The following is a 22497-nucleotide window of genomic DNA, read 5'->3' on the forward strand; positions in this document are numbered from 1 at the left end:
TTCAAATAATTTAATAAGAAATAAAATGGTTAGGATCCACTACAAGATATATATTCATTATAGTGGGTTGAAAGCAATACATACTAACACATACTTAAATACTTTTGGGGCCTTATGCTTTGTTGTTTATAGTGTCTGTCTACATAGCCCTGTCTGCCCTGGAACCCACTATGTAGACTAGAATGGCTTTGAACTCATATTCACCTGCCTCTGCCTCATGAGTGCTAGGATTAAAGGCATGAATCACCATGCCTAGCCCTTAAAAAGTGTTTTTGAGACAGGGTTTGTATTAGATATTTGTCTTGTTGCTATAATAAAACACCCCATGAAAGGTTTCTTTTGGCTCATAGTATCACTGTGGGGAAGTCACAGCGGTGAGAGTTTGGTGACACTGGTCATACCGACTCCATCGTCAGGAAGCAGAGAGAAATGAGTGCTAGTGCTCGGCTCATGTCTCCCTGGACCACAGAACAGTACTACCTACACTAAGGGAGGTCACCCCCTCATTAGCATAATCTAGGCAGCCCCAGCACCCTGCCAAGACACTGACCTAACCCAGCCAACTCTTTACTATAGAAATGCCCTTGTCTCTTAGTTGATCCTAGGTCCTGTCAAGTTGACAATCAGCATTAATTATAAATTATATAATCATGAAATCCAGGAGAGCTTTGAACTCTTTATGAGGTTGAGGCTGACCCTGAACTCCTGGTCCTTTTGCTTCCACCTTTTAAGTGCTGTGATATATATATATATAAACTACATTAAAATACACATTTGCCAGACCTGGTGGCACAAACCTGCAGTTGCAGCTGCTGGAAGACTTGAGGCAAGACCTAGACATTCTATGAGACACTGTTTCAAAATAGAAAGCAAAAGGTCTGGGGATATCGCTCAGAGGAGGAGTGCTTACTTAGAATGCAGGAAGCCCTAGGTTCAATCCTTTATACTACAAAGGAAAAAGATAAAAACTATATTTCTCAGAATTAAGAAAAAAAGTCTCAGAGAGCTCTTGATTAGTATTTCAAGAAAATTTTTGTTTCAGTTATGTATGTATGTTATAGACAGCCCACCTAGACACAGCTCAGTGTATATTAAAAGTCTTTTTCTAGCTAGCTGGGACTACATGCAGGTGTGTGGGCCCTAAGTGTCATCCTCATGACCACAGCAAAAAGGCGCAAACCATGTCCTGGCATCTTGTTCAGCAGCTCCAGAGGTCTTTGCAAAAGCGAGCAGGCTAGCAGAGGCTACGGTAGCTGGGCATCTTGACCTTGGGTTCCCAGGAGAGAGTTTGGTAATTCTCTGTGCACGAGCCTCTGCACTGTCTTGCCCTGTCACACTCCCATTGGTTCTATGGGAATGAATCAAATGACTGACTTATATTCTAGGGGGCATAGTTTGGACCTAAGGACCAGTAGCTAAACTGAGTTTATTCTTTGTGATGTAGTTGGTCATGCAGTTGGGAATGCAGGGTTCAAGTTTTAGCCTGGTCAGACTAAGAATCAACAGTGTGGCTAATGCTCAATAGTAAGGTGGTCAGCCATGGGGACCAAGTAAAGAAGAGACCAATACTAATTTACCTAACCGATGTCTCCTTTTTTCCCTTTGAGGATTTCTTTGATCACAGCAAAGTTTTCTCGAATTGTTCCTGATTGGTTGGCACATAAACAACAAGTTTCTCCTAAGGCTAGGAGCAAGGTCCTGTTTAGTAAAAAGGGGGTCCAGCTTCCTTCTGTTCTGTAGGACTACCTCTGTAAGGGAGTCAACTTGACTCTCCAGTCTAGAAAAAGAATTCCCCAAATGATCTAGGTCTATATCTATCTGGAACCCGAGTTCTTTAAAGTTTTGGTTCCCCAACACTTGAGGCTGGGGTCATAGTTTCCTGCCCCTTCTAGGATCAGGACTGGAATTGGGACCCATTTTTCTTTTGTTAATATTGAGTCAAGGTCAATATGAGTTCTCTCCTCTTCTCTATTATAGCCATATACCCGGGGGATAACATACATGAAGTGAAGTGTGACTTTCCAAAGAGTTGGAGAAGGACCTTTAGCCAGTTAGTACAAGGAAGCCAAGTGGCTGGAGGACATGGTGTAGGTACCTTTACCTCGGCAGAGGTACTGTATGTCCTCAGCAGAAACACTGTAATCCCTGATGGACTTTTCCTAGCCAGTCTTCTACACAAACTGATTTATTGACTTCCTGTCCATCCACTAGACCCATATTGTTCTACCCTGGAAGGGACATGAGAGAGCAGAGGTCTACCCAACAGATAGCAGTTTACCATCCAGTTTTTCTGAGTTCCCACAGCCTGGTTTGAGGCTAACAGGGATTGTGTATCCTGGGTTAGCAAGCTCTGGTCAGTCTTATCTTTAAGAGGTCTGAAGTCCAAGTGATGGTCCACCTGTCATCATCTCCAGTGACCCTTCTTCAAGAGACAATGCCAGCTACTTTGATAGCAGTTAGGGTGGTGAGGATGACTGGTGTAAAGGTTTGTATATGCTTGGCCCAGGGAGTGGCACTACTTGGAGGTGTGGCCTTGTTGGAATAGGTGTGTTACTGTGGGCATGGGCTTTAAGACCCTTATCCTAGCTCCCTGGAAGTCATTATTTTCCTAGCAGCTTTCAGATGAAGATATAGAACCCTCAGCTCTGTCTACACCATGCCTGCCTGCACACTGCCATCCTCCCACCTTGACGATAATGGACTGAACCTCTGAACCTGTAAGCCAGTCCCAATTAAATGTTGTCCTTTATATGACTTGCATTGGTAATGGGGTCTCTTTATAGCAGTAAAACTAACACAACTGGGTAGGACCCCTTCTGGACAGGTTCCAAGGTTGAGACAGGGAAACTCTTTACCCAAACCAAGTCTCCTGGCTGGAACTGCTAGGTGGATTTGGATGCAGGAGACAGCAGGACTCCTTCACAGTTCAGTCAATGGCCCCGTGAGCTTCATGCAATGCCTTCAAAGACTGGAGAGAGGGGTGATCGTACATTTCTGCTCAGGAAGCCTCTCAGAGTTTGGATAGGGTGGGAGGTGTCTCCCAAACATAACTTCAGAAGGAAGAAGCCCCTCCTAGTGAGGAGCACATCAGGCCCTGCCCAGAGGATGGGGAGGAAGTTGGTCCAATATTTTATCAGTTTTCCAGGTCAATTTGGTCAGTCTCCTTATGAGTGCTATTCATTTTTTCTACCTGACATGAGCTCTGTGGGCTTTACACACACTGCAATTTCCAATTAATATTTAATACTTTTGTAGGATTTTGAGACACTTTTGAGACATGGAAGGCCAGGCCATTGTCAGACTCCAAAGCTAGGGGCAGTCCAAATGTAGAAGTTTTTTTTTAGTAACGATTAGACCAGTCTGTTTGGGTGGGGTAGGCTTCCACCCATTCTGAGAAGGTGTCTACAAACAGCAGCAAATATTTATAGCCAAATCAGTAGGCCCAATTTCAGGAAAGTCAGATTGCCAATGCTCCCCAGGCCTACTTCCTCAAGCCTGGATCTCTTGTGGGACCTTCTTTCACCCTTTGGGATTTACCTGAGCTCAGGTGGCATATCTGAAAGTGGTGTATTCAGGCTTCTCAATTTGGAACACTATACCCGGGTCTGAGGAGTTGGGCAGTTTGTGTGGTCTCTATGTAGGTGGCTCGGAGGAGACCCAAAGCCAGTTGCCTCCTCAGTCTGCCCTGCAGCATCCACCATCTTTGTTTATGCTGGGTAGCCAGTTCTTGTTTAGCCCATGTCAGGTGGTCCAGGAAGTGGGGCTCAGGCAGGGCTATCAAGACTTGAAGTGTCCCCACTGGTTTTAAGGCCACTTCTTGGGATAGTCAGGTCAGTATGTGCTGTTAGTGTATATGGTGACAGTCTTGTCTTCCCAAGTGGAATGTTTGAGTCAAAGCCAAAGTTCAGCTCATTGAGATGAAGTTCCCCTGCTTACAGATTGTGCTCAGATAGTCCTATCTTAGGTCACCACTTTTGCCCCTGAACATTCCATTTTGGATGAAACTGCTCCCATCTGTGAACAATGTGTCATCCAGTGTTGCCAGTGGTACAGCAACCAGATCAGTCTTGATAGACTGGATCAGGTCAGTCACCTCAAGACAGTCATGCAGGGGACCTGAGGAGTAGTCATTTGGTAAGAGACTGGCAGGGTTGAGGACTGATGTCTTGCGGAACCAAATGTGGGATTGATCCAAAGCAGGGCTTGGTATTGGATCACCTGGGCATTAGACAACCATCTCCTGGGTGCTCCCCTTAAGAGTCTCAACGAAATGTGGGACTGTTAGTTTGTGTGCTAAAGTTAATCCGTCCGCTTTTTTTTTTCTTACCAGTATAACTGCTGACCATCCAGCTGCAACCAGGTCAAGTTTCTTGTACAGATCTGCCACCAATCTTTTCCAGGCTGCCAGGGTCTGCATGAGAATCCCTCTACAATGCCTCTGGCACAAGTGAATGGCTTAGTAATGTCTAGGAGGGCCAGGGTTGGGCCCGGCAGACACCAGGGCCTCTTTCATGGCTTTGATGGCCCTCTGTTCAGTCTCAGTCCATTCCAAGGACTGGGCTCTCCATGTGCTGGCTAGAGGGGCTTGACTGTCTCAGCAAATCTCATTATCCATGGCCAGCAGTACCCCACCCCCCCCAGGAATTCCCATACTTATTTGATCAGGGAGTAGGGATTTTCTTCAACAGTTGACTCTGCTGTTTGAGATTTCTTTTCTGCTGCCTGTTGCACTCCAGATTTTTCCTGCTTTTCAATTCTTTAGGGGGCTGAAAAAATTAACCTAACCCAAACCTCTAGACCATATCATTTCAGGACCCTTAGACTATCAGTAGTTTGTTACTATTAGGAAAACCCCAGGCACCCCAAAAAAAGCAGGCCCATTCACTTGGTCCAAAATAACAGTCTTGGCTCAGCTCATGCTATACTATAGAATTGCTGACTGACATTTCAGCATTCCTCAGAAACTTGAGAAATGGTTTCTGTCTGCCAGGAAGAGCCTTTCTCCGATTTCCCCTGCTTCTGGCAAATGAGACAGCTGCCTCCTTGTTGACATGTACCTATGGCGAATACCAAAGCCAACACTAGCTTCCAAACTCTTCTGGTCCCTTTCCACAGGTCCTAGTTAGGCATCTCAGAGCACAGACTAGTATCCTGGCCCCTTTTACTTCCTCCTCTAACCTAACCTCCAGGGCTGCTCCAGTAGCCAGGCTTCCCTGCTGTTCATCCTCCTAATAACCTACATGCTTCTTTCCACGTCCCGCTTCCCTATTCCTGGCCATGCCCAGTCCCCTGCCCCGGATTCCCCCAGAGCAAATGTCCATATATATCAGCACAAATGCAGCACAGTAGAGAACGGCATATTATGTTAACAGTGTGTCAAAGAATTGTCACTACCCAGTTTTAGGTGGGTGACCTGAAAAGCAGTGCTAAAACATGTGAATTGGTGGATAATAGACACAAAATGAACCAAGCTCATTAGTTATACACGTGGCAAAAACACAAAGAAATATGGAGTGCAGTAATATAAAATTGAGAAAAGAATTAAGGACGTAAAGCCATCCACCTGATGAACCTAATTTTCATTGTTTTACACAACTATGCATCTCTGAGCCCAGGCCAGCATCCTGGCCTTTTCAGCATCTTGTCTGTTCTGTGATCTTGTCCCTTGCCCCAGCTCCTTACTGAGGTGATAGGTCTCTAGTTATTACTAATTCTTAAAGGACTGGGCTGCATGACAGTTTGAGTTGTGTAAAAGATACAACCTTTAAGGCAGCTTTCAAGGCTCGGACAGTTCAAGTCGTCGCTTCAGCATATATTTAGGCAATCTCCTTAGGGACAAAGACTTGCATTCAGTGGGTACCTGGTATGCACTAACTTGAGCTGGCTTTGAGAATGCTGGTTTCCTGTGTTGTCCATCTGATCTAGCGAGCAACGATCACTGCAGAGCAGAGAATTAAAAGCATCAGTGAGAGAAGGGAAAGGTGGACATGAAAGTTGAAACACAGTAAATTATCAATTTAGGATAATCTTGGTCCCTGACCCAACCGTCCTCGAATGTAGTTTTTGCCTGTCTCTGCGCTGGGCACAGTGAGTGTAGCAAGTCTGGGCTGAGACAGAAACGTTGGCCTGCCGCCTAGAGGTGTGGAGGCTGCAGCTCTGCCAGCCAGTTCCCCAGCAGTCATCACCCCAGGATTGCTTTTGCCTATCAAGAACTGAGAAATCGCGGTCTATCCAAATCCCCTCGCAAACGCCCTCTTTGATGACGCCATGGTCAATCCTCACTTCTGATTGGAGGAGTCACACTCGTCTACTCTCGCGATGTTTCCTTGCCAGATTCCCGACCTGCCTCCCTTCTTTGGGACCGGTTGTGGATCGCGCACTACGTTAGCCGCCGGGACCGTGTAGACTTGGGCTTCCGGGGCTTGTCCAGAGGCGGCGACACTCTGCAGACGTCCTCCGGCACGAGGTTTGGCTCGCGAGCGTGCTGCCTGCCAGGCACGCGAGCGCGTGGGACCGACTCGCCACAGCGTGGCCGGGGCAGCTTGCAGGCCACCCCGTGGGTGCCAGCCGTGGCCCTTGAGCGTTGCCAAGCCTGTGGCTTCCTTCGGGCGGGCGGGCGCTGAGGTCTCCGTGGAGACCCGTAGCCCTTTAACCGCGTTTTCATCTGTCATTCTGTCAGTCTTTGGGCTCCACATGGGAGACGGGAAGATGTAGGTGGGAGGGCAGTAGCAAGTTGCACCTACGGGCAGACGCCCGTCAGACGCTGGACGGGGATTTTCGGCACTGGGCAGGCCCACTTCGCCAGGACACACGTTTATCCTTGGCTCGCGCAGAATCGCCGCGTCTATTTTTGTGTAGGACTCAGGAATCAAGTACTGTTGCAAACTTGCCATTTAAAATCAGAAGTGCCCCCTCAGTTTCCTCCCTCAGGACTTTCTCAGTACTTTGTACGCTGACTACTTGTTTGGGAAATTATTTCCCTAAATTTAACCCAGAACTTCAGGTCCTTCCCTTGTTGTCTCTCTGTCTAGCTGTGTTCATTCTTAACTTTTTTTGGCTGACTGCTCATTTGCCGTTACTGTATTGACTTGTTGTCCAAATGACTATAAATTCTTTAGGTCCTGGAGCAGTCTGTCACTTTGCTGTGGCGAGTCTTTTTGGTAGCAGGTAGCCCACCTTTCTTCTATTAAAAGTATATATGTCCCTCCCCCCCCCAAAAAAAAAAATATATATATATAGCAAGTGTTAATTAAGAATTCCTTGATTTAGTTCATGAAATTACTACATACCTGAATGGTTAAGGAGTTGAGAACTAAAACACTGAACATAACCATTCAATTAATTCATTGCAACCTTTATGGAGTTTACTGCTAGGAAAGACAGGTAGTATACAGGTGTGCACGTTAGTGTAATTTTAGGTAGTAATACATGCTGTGAAAGAAATAATGCAAGTGGCATATATATCAGAGTGATGGTATTTTAGGTAATGTTACAGAGAGCTCTTTGGTGGTATTACATCAAAACCCCAGATAATAAAAAATAAACCTTGTCATATGTGTGGGACAGAGCATTATTTGTCAGATCTGGAAGTCTCAGGTCTTAAGGTGGCAGAACAGATTCATCTGAAATGAATGGCAGAGGAATCGGGGGCCAGATGGTTTTCAGGCCAAATACCCAAATTTGGATATTAATAATTAATAAATTGGGCTGGAGAGGTGGCTCAGCAGGTAAGAGCACCGACTGCTCTTCCAAAGGTCCTGAGTTTGGATCCCAGCAACCACATGGTGGCTTACAACCACCCATAATGAGATCTGAAGCCCTCTTCTGGTGCATCTGAGATCAGCTACAGTATATCTATGTATAATAATAAGTAAATCTTTGGGCTAGAGCAAAGAGGAACTGAACGAGCAAAGGTCCTAAATTCAATTCCCAACAACCAGATGAAGGCTCACAACCATCTGTACAGGTACAATGTGTACTCATATACATTAAATAAATAAATCTTTAAAAAATAATTAATAAATTATATTTAGTGCAAGAGAAAACCTTTGGAAAGTTTATAAGCAAGTGTGTTAGTATTTTTAAAAAATTGCTTCGAGGACTGACAGGAATAGATTCTTCAGAGGCGAGTGGGGGCAGTTAGGAAGCTATGTCAGGAGTTTACTGAGTCATTTTCTATCTGAAGGTAGCCCATTCCTCATTGGATCACAGAATTCCTCCTTTGGCTTAAGCTGGAATCTGCATCCTCAAAGCTTTCGTTGAATTTCTAATCCTTCAGTGGGCTGTAAGAAATCTCTTCTTCCAAGCAGCCCCTAACTTAAGGACAATATAATGAGACCCCCATTCCAAGCCAGAGTAGTAAAACCCTAAACAAACACATAGCAAGCAAGCCCGCAGTTTTTGTTTCGCAAACCTGATCTTCTCAGCTTAGTGGTTGTCATTCAGCCTGTGGTAGTTGTGCCTTCAGTAGTAGCATTGTTGAGAGGCATCTATTGGTCATCTTAATTTGCTGGTAGTAAGATGATCCTGGCATCTAATGTGGCCCAGGCTGGGGGAGGGGGGCTCTAAGTACCCTGAAGTACACAGCACAACATCCTCAATAAGAGTCACATGACCCCAAGTGCCACTGTGTTGCCGGAGAAACCCTCCACTGGACCACTGCCTTAAGTTCTTCTTTCTTACAGAGACTACTGTTCATCCAGTTTAAGATGGGTGTGAAGAAGAAAAGAGAAATGCGAGTTGCTGCACTGTCTGTCTGTCATCAGGACCTGGAAACTTTGAGATGTATGTAATTTTTAAATTTCATTTGTCCAGTGAACAAATTTGCACGTTTGCAAGCAGAGTGTTTGAATGTCTGGAACCTATAGAATATAGTGTTAATTCTTTTTGTTTAATTTTTTATATAGTTTTTGCATCTAGTTTTAGATAAAAACTAGTTTTGTTGATTTTTTTTTTTTTTTTTTTTTTTTGTCTTTAGACTGAGTTCTACTTGCTATTTTGGTTTATATCTGTCTTTTTTTTTTTTATTTTTAAAGATTTATTTATTTATTATATGTAAGTACACTGTAGCTGTCCTTAGACGCACCAGGAGAGGATGTCAGATCTCATTATGAGTGGTTGTGAGCCACCATGTGGTTGCTGGGATTTGAACTCATGACCTTCAGAAGAACGGTTGGTTCCCTGCTGAGCCATCTCACCAGCCCTGTCTTTATTTTTTTAATAATTTTTTAAGGTTATGTATATAGAGACACCCTGTATGTGCCACCGGAAGCCCCCAGAGGTCATAAGAGGGCATCAGACTCTCAGGAGCTGTACTTACGGAATGTAGTGAGTTGCCATGTAGCAACAGAAGCTAGGTCCTCTGCAAGAACAAGCGCTTTCAGCATCAGAGGCCCTATATCTATTTTTATTTTATTATTTGTGTATGTGTTTGCTGGTTATTTTTTTGTCCATTTGACAGGAGTTAGAGTCATTTGGGAAGAAGGAACCTCAACTGAGACAATACCTCTATCAGACTGGTCTGTGGGCAAGTCTGTGTGTGTATGTGTGGTTGAAGGCAATTTTCTTGATTAATGATGTGAAAGGGCTCAGGCAGTTGTAGGCAGTGCCTCTGTGGACAGGTGGTTCAGCATTGTAAAATAAAAGCAAACTGAGTAATCCATCTGGAGCAGCCAGTAAGCAGTGTTGCTCCCATGGTCTTTGTTTTGGGTCCTGCCTCCAGTCTTGAGTTTCTGCCCTGACTTCCCTTAGTGAGGGACTGGGACTTGGGACTTGTGAGATAAAATAAACCCTGTCGTTCTCAGTCTTCTTTTGGTCATGTTTTTTCACAGCAATAGAATGCAAACTAGGACAGTATGTGTATATGTGGGCATGTGCTTGCTCTGACACAGGAGTAGAGGTCAGAGGACAACTTTTGAGAGTTGGCTCTCGGCTCCACTGTTTGGGTTCTGGGAGTGTGTGTGTGTGTGTGTGTGTGAGAGAGAGAGAGGGGGGAGGAGGGAGACAGACAGACAGACAGACAGACAGACTCAGGGTCAGGCTTGGTGGCAAGTGCCTTACTTCCTCACCTATCTCACTGCCCCTGGTTTCTTTCTTTCTCAGTTTTACAGAATGTATAAAAATTGTACTATTAATCCATATGTAGTTCATCATTGAAATTTTTGTTTGTGTTCCTTAGCTTTTGCTGATGTGGAAGGGACAAATCTAGCCTCTTTGCTGTTACATTGTGTACAGCTCACAGACGGAGTGTCACAGATCCACTCTATTAAACAGGTAAAGCTGAGAGTCATTGGTGGGTTTCGAATATTACCATGCTAGTATAGATTTTAAAAATTAACTGACAGTTTTGGTTGCAGTTCCTTAATGCTAATTTGTCACCAAAGGATAGTTTTTCTTTTTTTGTTCATTGTATAAAGTCCTTTTATTCAGAGCAGCAATAGAAACAGGAGCTAAGCTTCTGTTGACATTGGGACTATAAATAGATTGGAGACAACTGTGTGCAATTTTTGTGAAGATATTTTTAAAACATTTATATTAATTTTGAATCTTTAAAGCTTTTTAGTGGACACATTTGAAAGTTAATTTTAAATATAGATTGTTTTTATTTGTCTTTCAGCATTAGATTTTCTACACATGCATACCTGTTTTGAAACCAGTTAAATATATTTCTCACTTTTAAAGAATACTATAGCTTTTCTGGGTTGCCATCCACTAGGCACATGACTCTCAGTGGAAGTGGTTCAGGAAGTAAAGAGGGACATGCTTGTATTAAAGGTTTATAAATCTTGGAATTAGAATGGGTATGCAGCCTAGTTAGTAGAGTACTTGCATGTATAAGGTTCCGAGTTGATCCTTAGCATCACATAAATCAGACAGACATGCCTATAGTTTCAACTCTCAGGATGTAGAAGTAGGAGGATCAAAAGTTCAAGGTTATTATCCTTCCCTTCAAAGAAAAGAAAAATGACTTGAAAGAATATTTGTAATCATGTAAGTTTGATGTATTTGACATTAGAAAAAATTTACTTTTTTTTTTGAAATTACAGATTGTGCCTCTTCTGGAAAAGGTCGATAAAAACAGCGTGTGTGATCCCGTTATTCAAAGTTGTTTGGATATTTTAGCAGGCATTTATTTTTCCTTGACTCTGAAGAACCCCTTGAAGAAAGTTTTGGCAAGGTAAAGAACAAGAAGGGAGATAATTTGAATGGTACAAAAAATAGCCAGGGACTAAGGATAAACTTGATAGTAGCATGCTTACCTGCCTAGTAGACAGAAGGCCTTGGGTTGCATTCTTAGCACTTAGAAGAAGAAAGGAAAAGAAAAAGGATGTAAAGTTCATACACTGTTTTTGGTATAATTAAGCCAAAGTATATTGCTAACACATTTCATCTATACTGTCTATCTATGTGTCTGTCTGAGGGGCTTTAGAAAGCAAAATCCTTAGGTTATAGGATTAAAAAAAAAGAAGCTGGCATTTATTCAGTGGGCCACGGTTCCTTGGCTTCTGGGTCAGTTCTTTTATATGGATATTTAAGTTTATCATTTTGCTCCTTTTCTCTGTTCCCATATGTTCTAACACAGATAGGACAAGATTATATGCATGATGTAAAATATTTAATGCTGAAATGTACAAAAGCAAGTAAGGCTGGGATCCACTATTTCTGCTTTGTCTCATTGTCTTTAGGAAAGGGTCACCACTTTAATTTTAGTTTTTGGTTCTTAAATCCTTTTCTTTGAGTTTACTATATGTGTACTATGTTTAGTTTTAGTATTTTTATATAAAAGTGATTATATTCTACATAATACTCTGCAATTAGTTTTTTTTACTAAAGTGTATCTTAGAGGGGTAGTAAGATGGCTGTATGGATCTGGGTACTTCCTGTCAAGTCTGATAGCCTGAGTTAGATGTCTGCAACCTACGGATAGAAAGAGAGAACCAAGTTATCCTATTTCCACATGTGTGCTGTGGTACCGACATCCCCACATCAGGAAAAAGACAAATAAATAGGGAGAAATTTCCCATTTCAGGATAGCCCCCTTTAAAAAAATATTCACCTATTTTTATTTTGTGTGTGAGTGTTTTGCCTGCATTTATGTCTGTGCACATAATTCACCTTAGGACTATATCGAAACGTATATCATGATACATGGTATTTGGTTTATTTAGTGTCCTTATCACTGATGAATATCTGATGTTGGACTTTATTATTCTGGCAATGCTATATGGATCTTCTTTATCGTACGCAAAGTTTGTGTACTCATTTGTCAGTATTTCTAGAGTGGGATTTCTAGGCCTTAAGGCCTATTTGTAGATGTTGCTGATTGTACTTCTCCTATCCTATTTACTTCCACATCTGTGGGTGACATGGCTTATTTCTTTGTGTCTCTCCAGCACTGTATGATACTAGTCTTTATATTTTTAAAATCTAAAGATGAGAAATGCTATTTTATTATCATTTACTTTCCCCAGATTATTAGTGTTGACCTTTTCTTGGTACTGGTTTTTCCCTGTGGCGATCCTATATGTTAGGATCTCTCCCACTGAACCCCATCCCCAACTCACGGTTGAACATTTTATAAGGCATAGAGTTTGATTATCTTTGAAATTATTACCTATATTTTCATTGTGGCAAATGCACTCTTTTATTTTTCCATCCTGTGCATGATGTCATGATATATTGTCTTTATAGAAATAAAAGCCTGTGACTCTACTGATACTTCTCATTACATAGATTCCTAAACTTTATGCCTTGCTTACTTACACTTCCTCTAATTCTAGATTGTTTGATTTCTTCTTTTGCTCAGTTTTAAAATCATCTAGAATTGGCTTTGAGTATTAGGTAAGGTAGGAATCCAGTTTAGTTTACAGTTTCATGTAGGGCCTCTGTCTCCCAGACCATTGGCTCATGTAGTTCCCTTCATTCTTGGAATATGTGTTGCCATTATGTATTTTATATAGTGTGGATTTGACTCTTTTAGACTTATGTATATATTTTGAACCAATCCCAGTCTTTCATGAACTATTTGATAATGTGACTCAGTTGCAGAATGAGTTACCTTTCTACTGAGTTTTCTTTTTCAGGAGATTCCAGTTTTTAGATTTATTTTCTGGAAAAGCAATAAACTTTCAAATACAAAATCCTTCTTTGTTTTGATTTAATTGGACTGAATGTGACATCAGTTTAGTTTTTATATTAAAATTCTTGCTGAGCACTTAACTGTGCTTTAAGCACATTACTAGGAACTGGGGTTAAATGAAGAAAGCAGGTTCAATTTTTCTCTTTGAATCTTACATACTAAGGGGAAAATAGAAAAGCCAGCACCATGTGCTAAAGCCATTCTGATGGTGACTGCGTGTTGCTCTAGTACTGTTGTTCTGCCTACTCCTTTGAGAACAGCCTGGGGGTCAGAAATAGCAAAATGGAGCCAGAGAGACAGGTGAGAAATGGTAGGCCAGGGAATTTCACTGGTGGTGGTGTGAGGTCATAATAAGTAAGAGGTCATAATAACTGTGTGAGGTCATAGTTAAGTATGTGAGGTCATAAAAACTGTGAGGTCATAGTAAGTATGTGAGGTCATAATAACGGAGGTCATAATAACTTCGTGAGGTTATACTGTGAGATCATAGTAAGTGTGAGGTCATAACTGTGAGGTCATAGTAACTATGTGAGGTCATAATAGCCATGTGAGGTCATAATAACTGTGAAGTCATAATAATCGTGTGAGGTCATATTAACCATATGAGGCTACAGTAGCTGTGAGGTAATAATTTTGTGGCTGTATTTTGCAGGTGTGGCTCAGTATTTAACGTTTGTATGGCTCTGGCCCTCCACACTTAACGCAGTGATGTTCTTTGGTTCTTTTGTGCAGCTCACTCAATGGTCTACCTGAGTTTTTTTTAACTCAGGCAACACACAGTTTTACTTTTCATCTTCAAGAAGAATTAGATACTGCTGACTTACATTCTTATAGAAAAGTAATTGATAACATATCTTCCTGCATGGAGAACTTTAACCTGGGTAAGCCAGCACTTCCTCAGTGCCCTTTCGTGGTAACGTCTGTGGTTACATTACTGTTTTTAAATGTTCATTTGACAAAAACTCCTGAGCATTGTTACTTTCCACCTGCAGGTAGAACAAGTGTTGTTAATCTGCTTAGAGATGGTAAGTCCTGATCTTTTCTTTGACTCTGAGGGGCGACAGTTTTTTAGTCATTTTAGAACTAACTCCTTTAAATTTCTTGGCAATATTAGAGTACTCCACATAACTAAAGTAGCCCATGCTCCTGAAGTTTCTGCTTCTCCATGGCATCATTTGTGGTAGATGGGTTAAAGTGGAACAGGTTGGAGTTCTGGCTGTCATTGTTATCTCTCTGTTTCAGTGCTTCAATTTCTGCAGAAGAGTTTAATTGAAATCCTGGAGGAAAACAGGCAAGTGCTGTTGGTTTGCATGCTGTGCACATTCGAAATTGTTTCTGTACAAAGGGAGCTTTCTTAATGGTCTCAGGATGTGCTGTTTCCAACATTGGATTGATTATTTAAATTTTTGGAATATATATATAATATAAACTTATACATATAAATTTATATAAAATTTAGAATATATATTTTCTAAATTTTAATTTTTTTTTTTTTTTTTTGAGACAAGATCTCACTGTGTAAACCAGGCTAGCCTCAAACTTGTAATCTTCCGGCCATAGCCTCTTAGGTGCTGGCTTACCGGTATATACCACCATGTTCAAATGATAGTTAATTTCTAAAGATCAAATACATTATTTTTTTTAAAGATTTATTTATTTATTTTATCTATGTGAAGTACACTGTTGCTGTCTTCAGACACACCAGAAGTGGACATCAGATCTCATTACAGATGGTTGTGAGCCACCATGTGGTTGCTGGGAATTGAACTCAGGACCTCTGGAAGAGCCATTAGTGCTCTTAAGCACTGAGCTGTCTCTCCAGCCCAATCAAATACATTATTATTAGAATACATGAGAAAGAATAAAGTCGTGTCCCTACCTTGACTGTGTGATACTTTATGGTAAAATTTCCTGTTGCCTCTTTGAAGACATTAATAGTAGTATAATAGTTATCTTTTCTGTTTAAGTTTTCTTAGCTTTACAGAGTCTGGTTTCTCTGAGTTTTTGTTTTTGTTCTCCTCCCGACGTTTGTTGTGTTTACACAATGTATGCCTGACAAGAAACTTTCCTCAGACATCTAGTGATCCTTGGCCAGCACTCTTTCAGGAATAGAACAATAAAGATTGATGCGAATCTGTGCACCTGGGTGGGATTGACTGCAGGACTTCCAGTCTAGTCTAGGACTGTTCCTGAGGGATTTTAAAGAATCCCTCAGGATTAAAGACCAGAACTTAAAGGTTCTGGTCTTAATACTTGAGTAGTACATCTATGGCAACAGCATCATCCAGTCTTTGCTTTAATATTCTAATTGCTGAGTGACTGCTTAAAGCCAGCTTTTGATAGCCAGAGTGCACACATTTACCTAGTTCTCCTTTCTGCATTATGGTATAGCTACTTTATCCATGTGTATTGTTGAAAGTCAACTGTCTTTTATGCTGGTCTCAGACTTGGAACAGTTCTCCTGCTTCAGCGCCTGTATGCCTCCCATACTTGGCTCTGCTTTCAATTCCTGGAAGTATATACCTAGGAGTGGAATAGCTGGGCCCTTTACTCAGTTTGTTTGTGTTCAGGAAGTTACAAGCTGTTTTTGCCTTGCTTGAGTTTTAGTAGGATCTGTTCTCCCCTATTGATAGTAGCCTAAGAGGGACAAGGTTAGAGAATAGGAGACCAGGTGGAAGCTCTTGTAACCCAAGGGAGACATGAGAATGGTCCAGGTCAGATATTGCCATGGACACGGTGTGAGTCCAGATATATTTAGAAAATAGAACTAAGATTTCCTTACAGATGGAATAGAGAGGCTGATTAAGCATGCTAATAAGTATGATTGCAGTATTTTTAGAGATAGAGGTCCTAGGAGGTAGCATGGGTTTGGAGCCAAATATAAATTCATATATTTTGAGATACCTATTAGATATCCAAATGAAGATGGTGAGTAGGAAGTTAGAAATACAAGTTTGTATTACAAATTTGGTTAGAACCAAAATTTTGGCAATAGTAAACACAGAATATAATTGAAAGCTTAAGAGCTATATGAGAGTAGCATTAAGGGAGAGAATTAGATAGAGAACTGAGAACTAAGAACTGAATCTTTGGGAGCTTTGACATAGAGTAGGGCAGACTGGGACTGGATACCTCTGTCAGAGGATCTGTTTAGTGTCCTTGAAGCTTTGGGTTGGTCCTTCACACCAGAGAGAAGGGGGTGAAGTATGAGAGGGAGGAGAGAAATAGACATGTAGGTAAATCATTTAGGGAGAAGAGAACTATCTGGTCATATGTCTGAGGACAAAATCTAGGAGAGCGTGGTGAAGGCAGGTGGGAAGAGAGTGCAGACTGAGTGTTCAGGTCTAGAGTTGTCTCATTACGTCTCCCCTTCTCTTCAAACATTTCTTATCTTTGCCCTAAAATAAGGACTAAGGTTAGTGTGGCTAAGGAAGAAGGGCTGGGGGAGGGAAAAGGTTTTTTTTTTTTTTTTTTTTTTCAGAGGGGAAACTGGGAAAGGGGATATCATTTGAAATGTAAATAAAGAAAATATCTAATAAAACAATAAAAAAATTTAAAAAAAGAAAGAAGGGCCTATACAGGTAAGAGTATTGGGAGCTTACCATTAGTGTCTGTGTAACTGGAGTGCTTATGCAAGTGGGAGATAGAGACATAGGTTTGCTTTAATCCCAAATAGACCGGTTGCTTTTAGGGGGGTGTAAGGGTGGTGACAGTTATTTGAATTTCCTTCTGAAACCCTCTTTTTTTCTTCTTTGTAGGAAGTTTTCTGGAGATCACATTGTTCAAACACAGTTAATGAATGACTTGTTGGCAGGTGTTAGAGTTGCCATGACATTGGCACAGAAAGTACATGGGCCTCAGGGCAACCTTTGGAAGGATTCCAGCTCTCCCATCTGGCAAAGCATGTGTGGCTTGCTGAGCATTTTCACCAAGTTTTTAAATGATGGTAAGTGTGTCAATGTTCAAAATGATGCTTATAACTGCATGCCAGTGAGCTTTTGCAAATGCATGTAATTTAGGTATGGAATTTCTCAGTCAGTGGCAAAAGGGTCTGGATCACATGATTTTAATGCTTCTTTTTTTTTGTTTTTTTGTTTTTTCAAGACAGGGTTTCTCTGTATAGCTCTGGCTGTCCTGGAACTCAGTCTGTAGACCAGGCTGGCCTCAAACTCAGAAATTTGCCTGCCTCTGCCTCCCAAGTGCTGGGATTAAAGGTGTGCGCCACCACTGCCTGGCCCTCTTAGATTCTTGTAGCTGCCACCTGTCATCTTCCCAAAGGGATTGAATTTGAGAGGTGCTATCTCTAAGTTAGCTGCCAGTTTGCAGAAATCAGAGGACTGCATTGAATTAGACAGAGAACATACCAGGAATAAACAAACACGATATCCTGGTTAAGGAAAATTCTTCCAGTCAGATGGGCCAGAGTTCCTCATCAGAGATAAAGGGATAAAGACAGATAAAGGAAGAAATAGTATAAGATATCTAAAAGACATTGAAAAGTGATGTGGCTGCTGCCCTTGTCTAGTAATACTCAGTCATTTGTTAAAGCTATTGAAGAATATGTGAAAGTCAGAGTAGAGTTTACTCAGTGTATGAAAGGAAATTATGGTTGGGATGAGGTACATGGATAGATCTTCTGGGCCAGGAAGCTAAGTTCTCTTTTTCTGGTGATGAGTTCAAGCATGGTCACTTTCTATAACTTATTAACTGTATATGTATATATAAAGTATTTAAAAAACAAAAACAAAAAAGGGGTTACATAACATTTAAGTATTACCGAAAAGATTAAATTATCCTTTCTCTTCATCTGCTATTCTGTGTAGTAATGTATAAGAATTTAACTTAAATAAACAAAATTAAAAAAACAAGTGGACAAAAACAAAAGCCAAAACAATAACAGCAGCAACTCAAACCCAACAACATGGGCTGGAGAGATGGGCTGCTCTTCTGAAGACCTGGGTTCAATTCCCAACACTCACATAACAGCTCAGCAATCTGTAACTCCAGTCCCAGGGGATCCTATGCCCTCTTCTGTTCTTTTAGACACTGTACACACAAGAGGCACAGACACACAGGCAAGATGTAAAACACCCATACACATAACATTTATAAAAATTAAAAAATTAATAAAAACAATAAACAAGACTTTGGCTGGATAAGATGTCTCAGTGGGTAAAGAGTTTGCCACCAAGTTAGGTGACCCGGATTTGATGCTTGACCCCTAGAACTCACATGATGGGAGAAAATGGAGTCCTACAAGTTATCCTCTGATCTTCATGTATACACTGTGGAGTGTATGTGAATACATACATACACACACACACACACACACACACACACACGCACACGCACACACACACACACCCCAAAACAAAACATGGGGACCTGTTTAGAACTCTTATTTGTAAGAAATGGTGATTTACTCTGCTTTTGCTGGGATAATTTTTTGTTTTAACACTGGTAACTAGGAAAAGTCATAAGTTCATTGTTTAATTAGTATTTCTGTTTTTCTTTTTACCTTGGACGTTTTGGAATTTAAAGGAAACTAAATTACTTAGGTGTTTGGTTTTTCTTTGTTTTTTGAGACAGGGTTTTTCTGTTGTAGCCCTGGCTGTCCTGGAACTCACTCTGTAGACCAGGCTGGCCTTGAACTCAGAAAACTTCCTGCCTCTGCCTCCCAAGTGCTGGGATTAAAGGTGTGCGCCACCGCTGCCTGGCTACTTGGATGTTTTTAAATAGGATTTTTGACTTTTGTGTATGTGTATCTGAATATGAGTGCATGTGGGCTCCTGAGGAGGCCAAGGAGCGTGTCTGGCTAGAATTGGAAACAGCTGTGACTCATCCATTGTAAGCCGTGGAGCTAAAGCCAGATCGTCTACAAGAGCAACACAGGTGAAGATGGCACAGCTGCTGAGCCAGCTCTCTACACCCTAATGAGTTACTTTTATCAAGACAGAATTTATAACCAACTTTAACAAGATGGTTACCTTTTAAAAGGAGAATTTGATAATCTGAAAAATAAAAGATTTTGGTGAAATACAGAGAAGACACAATTTTAAAATGTTTTAAAATTTATTTTAGCTTTATGTGTATTGTGTGTGATTATATGAGTTTATGTACACCATGTAAATTTAGGTGCCTGTGGAGCTCAGAATAGGGTAGCAGATCCCCGGGACCAGGATTATAGATGGTTGTGAGCCTCTGTTTGGGGGATACTGGAAAATGAACCTGGGTCCTCTGTAAGAGCAAGTACTCTTGACTGCTGAGTCAACTCTCCAGTCCCAGACACAGTTTTAAACAGATAGTTTGTACTGGCTGGTTTTGTATGCCAACTTGACACAGGCTGGAGTTATCACAGAAGGGAGCTTCAGTTGGGGAAGTGCCTCCATGAGATCCAGCTGTGGGGCATTTTCTCAATTAGTGATCAAGGGGGTAGGGCCCCTTGTGGGTGGTGCTGTCCCTGAGCTGGAAATCTTGGGTTCTATAAGAGAGCAAACTGAGCAAGCCAGGGGAAGCAAGCCAGTAAGGAACATCCCTCCCTGGCCTCTGCACCAGCTCCTGCTTCCTGACCTGCTTGAGTTCCAGTCCTGACTTCCTTTGGTGATAAACAGCAATGTGGAAGTAAGCTGAATAAACCCTTTCCTCACCAACTTGCTTCTTGGTCATGATATTTTGTGCAAGAATAGAAACCCTGACTAAGACACAGCTTATCTTCTGATGACACTTCTCCAGTGCTATTCTTAAGGAATTTAAAGCTTTTTATAGTAAAGTGTTGAGTTGTAGTAAAGTGTAGCTGAGCTGATGCATCTCTTCCTGTATCGGGATGTTCAGAAGCAGATGACCCAGAAGCACTGCCGTCAATGTAGAAACAGCTTCTGCATTCTGCTTTAGCATTCTTATCATGTTGTCATTTCCCATATGTTTGTTACCTCCTGTTTGACATGTCTATTATAGCTGCAGGCATTGTATGTTTGTTCAGAGTGGGAAGATGGGACAATTGCGTTTTAATCAGAAAAAACGAACAGAACCCAGTGCCTGAACACTCTCCAGGGCTGCCTTTAGTTGTGAGGAAGATTGTGGAAGCAAGGAACCTGCTTTTAGCTAAGCGTATGGCTGACAAAAGTCAGTTGTTTCCAGAAAGAAGGACAGAGGATATTTGACTTACAGTGTCTGTCATACTTCTCAGTCCGAATTGAAGAATTCACATTACTGGAGGCTAATGTAATATGTAAAAAAATATAGGAACTCAAAATTGCCTGGTCATTTTGAGTGCTATGTCAGCAAGGTTTCTAATTAATGTTGTATAGATTTTTCACATAGGCCTTCAAAGCTCTCTAAGAAAAATTGTGTTTTTGAATACAGAGGCATGAGTGGTGGGAGTGGGCAGGTGAGGCTGTCACAAGGGTGTGCCAGAGATGTAGATAGTGAGGTTAAGAGTGAGATGTTGGACAAGAGGAAGGAAGTTCATTTACTGAATATGTACTGGGCTTAGACTTTCTCTTCATTTTCTCCTAACTTTATGACAGCTTGTCCACTATGAGTTATTTTTTTCTTATTTTATTTTATTTTTTTAAAAAGCTGAGTTCCTGGGAGATTAAGTAACGGGTCTGGGATCTAGTTGTCTGGGAAATAGTCGGGCTAGAACTAGTGAGGCTTGCCTGATCCCAAATCACCTGCTCTTTCTACTACACCAGACCCTGCATCTTTTAAATGTGATGTTTGCACTACCCTCCACCCCACAGATGACCTCCTGCAGACTCTTCAGAGTACATCTGGGTTAGCTGTTGTGCTTTTCATTAAGACCATGTTCCAACCATCTGAAAAGCTTCCTGGATTGGTGAGTGAGCGCATCTTTTTTTTAGAATCTTCCTTCACTGTGAATTAGATGGACATCAATTTTTTAAATTTAAATATTTTATTTGTTCTTTTATAGTTATTTATCAGTGGTATGTGTATGGGTACATGTGTCACAGTTGTGTGTGCGCACATGAGTGTGTGCATAGGTTAGCAGACAACTTGTGGTTGTTGGTTTGTTCCTTTCATGTGTGTCCTGGGGATCAAACTTAGGTTGTTAGATTTGACATATTTATACTCACTAAGCCATTTTAGTAGTCCATCAGTTTTTAAACCACATTAGCTGAATGTTACAAAGTTTATTTGGTATAGTTGGGAGTTTTACAATAGGTCTTTTCTCTTATAATGATAATTTTAAATATACAAATGAAGTGAGGGCCGGGAGGACAGGGTGAACACAGCTGCCTGGAAATCAACTGTGCAGAGCTAACTGCTGCCAGCATGTTATTGACTTGCTCCTGAGTGTTTCTAGGGCTGTTTTCAGATCTGTGTGTCAGTTGTTTGTGTCAGTGTGGTAAGTGATGACTGACATTAGAACTATGCAGTGGCTAATTAAATGCACTATAGTAATATTCTGATAGTCCTTTTTTTTTTTAAAGAATAAACTTTGCAGTATACTTAATCATATTCTTTGTAATACAAGAGGCATATGAGGGTCAATTTTTAGTGAATTTGGTCTCTAAGGAGAGTTTAATTTGTTAATGGAGATCACATCCTTGTAATGGCTGCTAGCGGTCTCCCCTCCTCTCAGTATAGTATCTAGAAACTCATTTTGTCTTTTAACCCAGTCTTATATTAAACATGTCTGTATTCTGAGATCATGCAAAATAATTATCTTTGAATACAATTGGAATTTTTTTCTCTGAACTCCTCTAAGAGCATCCTCTTCTCTGCCTCATACGTTGACCTCTCATATCAGGAAAAAGATGGATGTGCTTAGATCAAGTTGTTCTCACTTTTAAAGTTAATACAATAATTTTAGTGTTTGTGCTGTTTCATTAGTTTTCCTAGGATATCCAGCTTTGTATTTGAGGTATTATATATTATTACTTCTTATTTTCCAGATCAGCAGCTTGCTTCTCCGGTCAGCTGAGTGCACCAGCATCCCTGAGTGGCTCATGAATAGCTGTAGGAGCCTTTGCTGTGCTGATGTGCCAGCCTCAACTCTCTTATTCCTGTGTCAGGGAACACTTGCTATGCTGGACTGGCAGGATGGGAGCATGGGCCCAAGCGGGGAGACTTTGCTCTTGGATACTGTGCGTGTTTTGTTCACCTTGAGTTCACAGTGAGTTTTTGTTTTGTTATCTCATATTTTGTTTTGCTTATAAGACATTTGAAGGATACAACTAAGCCAACAAAATTAATTCAGTTCAATGTGGTAGGATAAATCCTAAATTAAAATATGTGAGAATAAAATAGGCTTGTGAGAAAAAGAGCAGATGATGAAAACAGAAATTACTGGTACAGGCTAATGTGGAATGAACATTTCTAACATTCAGTATCTA

The 22497-nt window shown here is 41.2% G+C and overlaps 1 protein-coding gene across 1 annotated transcript in view; it reads left to right on the top strand.

The window, feature by feature from the left end:
• The first annotated feature begins 6317 nt into the window (after nucleotides 1-6317).
• The window catches only part of Thada (THADA armadillo repeat containing), a 289337-nt gene continuing 273157 nt past the window's right edge, over nucleotides 6318-22497 (top strand). Inside the window, exons 1-10 of the mRNA XM_031355527.1 lie at nucleotides 6318-6466; nucleotides 8685-8784; nucleotides 10178-10272; nucleotides 11046-11176; nucleotides 13871-14019; nucleotides 14131-14163; nucleotides 14381-14429; nucleotides 16897-17084; nucleotides 20881-20975; nucleotides 22057-22277. Coding sequence (XP_031211387.1) covers nucleotides 8709-8784; nucleotides 10178-10272; nucleotides 11046-11176; nucleotides 13871-14019; nucleotides 14131-14163; nucleotides 14381-14429; nucleotides 16897-17084; nucleotides 20881-20975; nucleotides 22057-22277 — 1037 coding nt within the window. The 5' untranslated portion in view covers nucleotides 6318-6466; nucleotides 8685-8708. The remainder of the gene's footprint in view (nucleotides 6467-8684; nucleotides 8785-10177; nucleotides 10273-11045; nucleotides 11177-13870; nucleotides 14020-14130; nucleotides 14164-14380; nucleotides 14430-16896; nucleotides 17085-20880; nucleotides 20976-22056; nucleotides 22278-22497) is intronic.

Source organism: Mastomys coucha, unplaced genomic scaffold, assembly GCF_008632895.1.
Source record: "Mastomys coucha isolate ucsf_1 unplaced genomic scaffold, UCSF_Mcou_1 pScaffold6, whole genome shotgun sequence".
Lineage (NCBI taxonomy): Eukaryota > Metazoa > Chordata > Mammalia > Rodentia > Muridae > Mastomys > Mastomys coucha.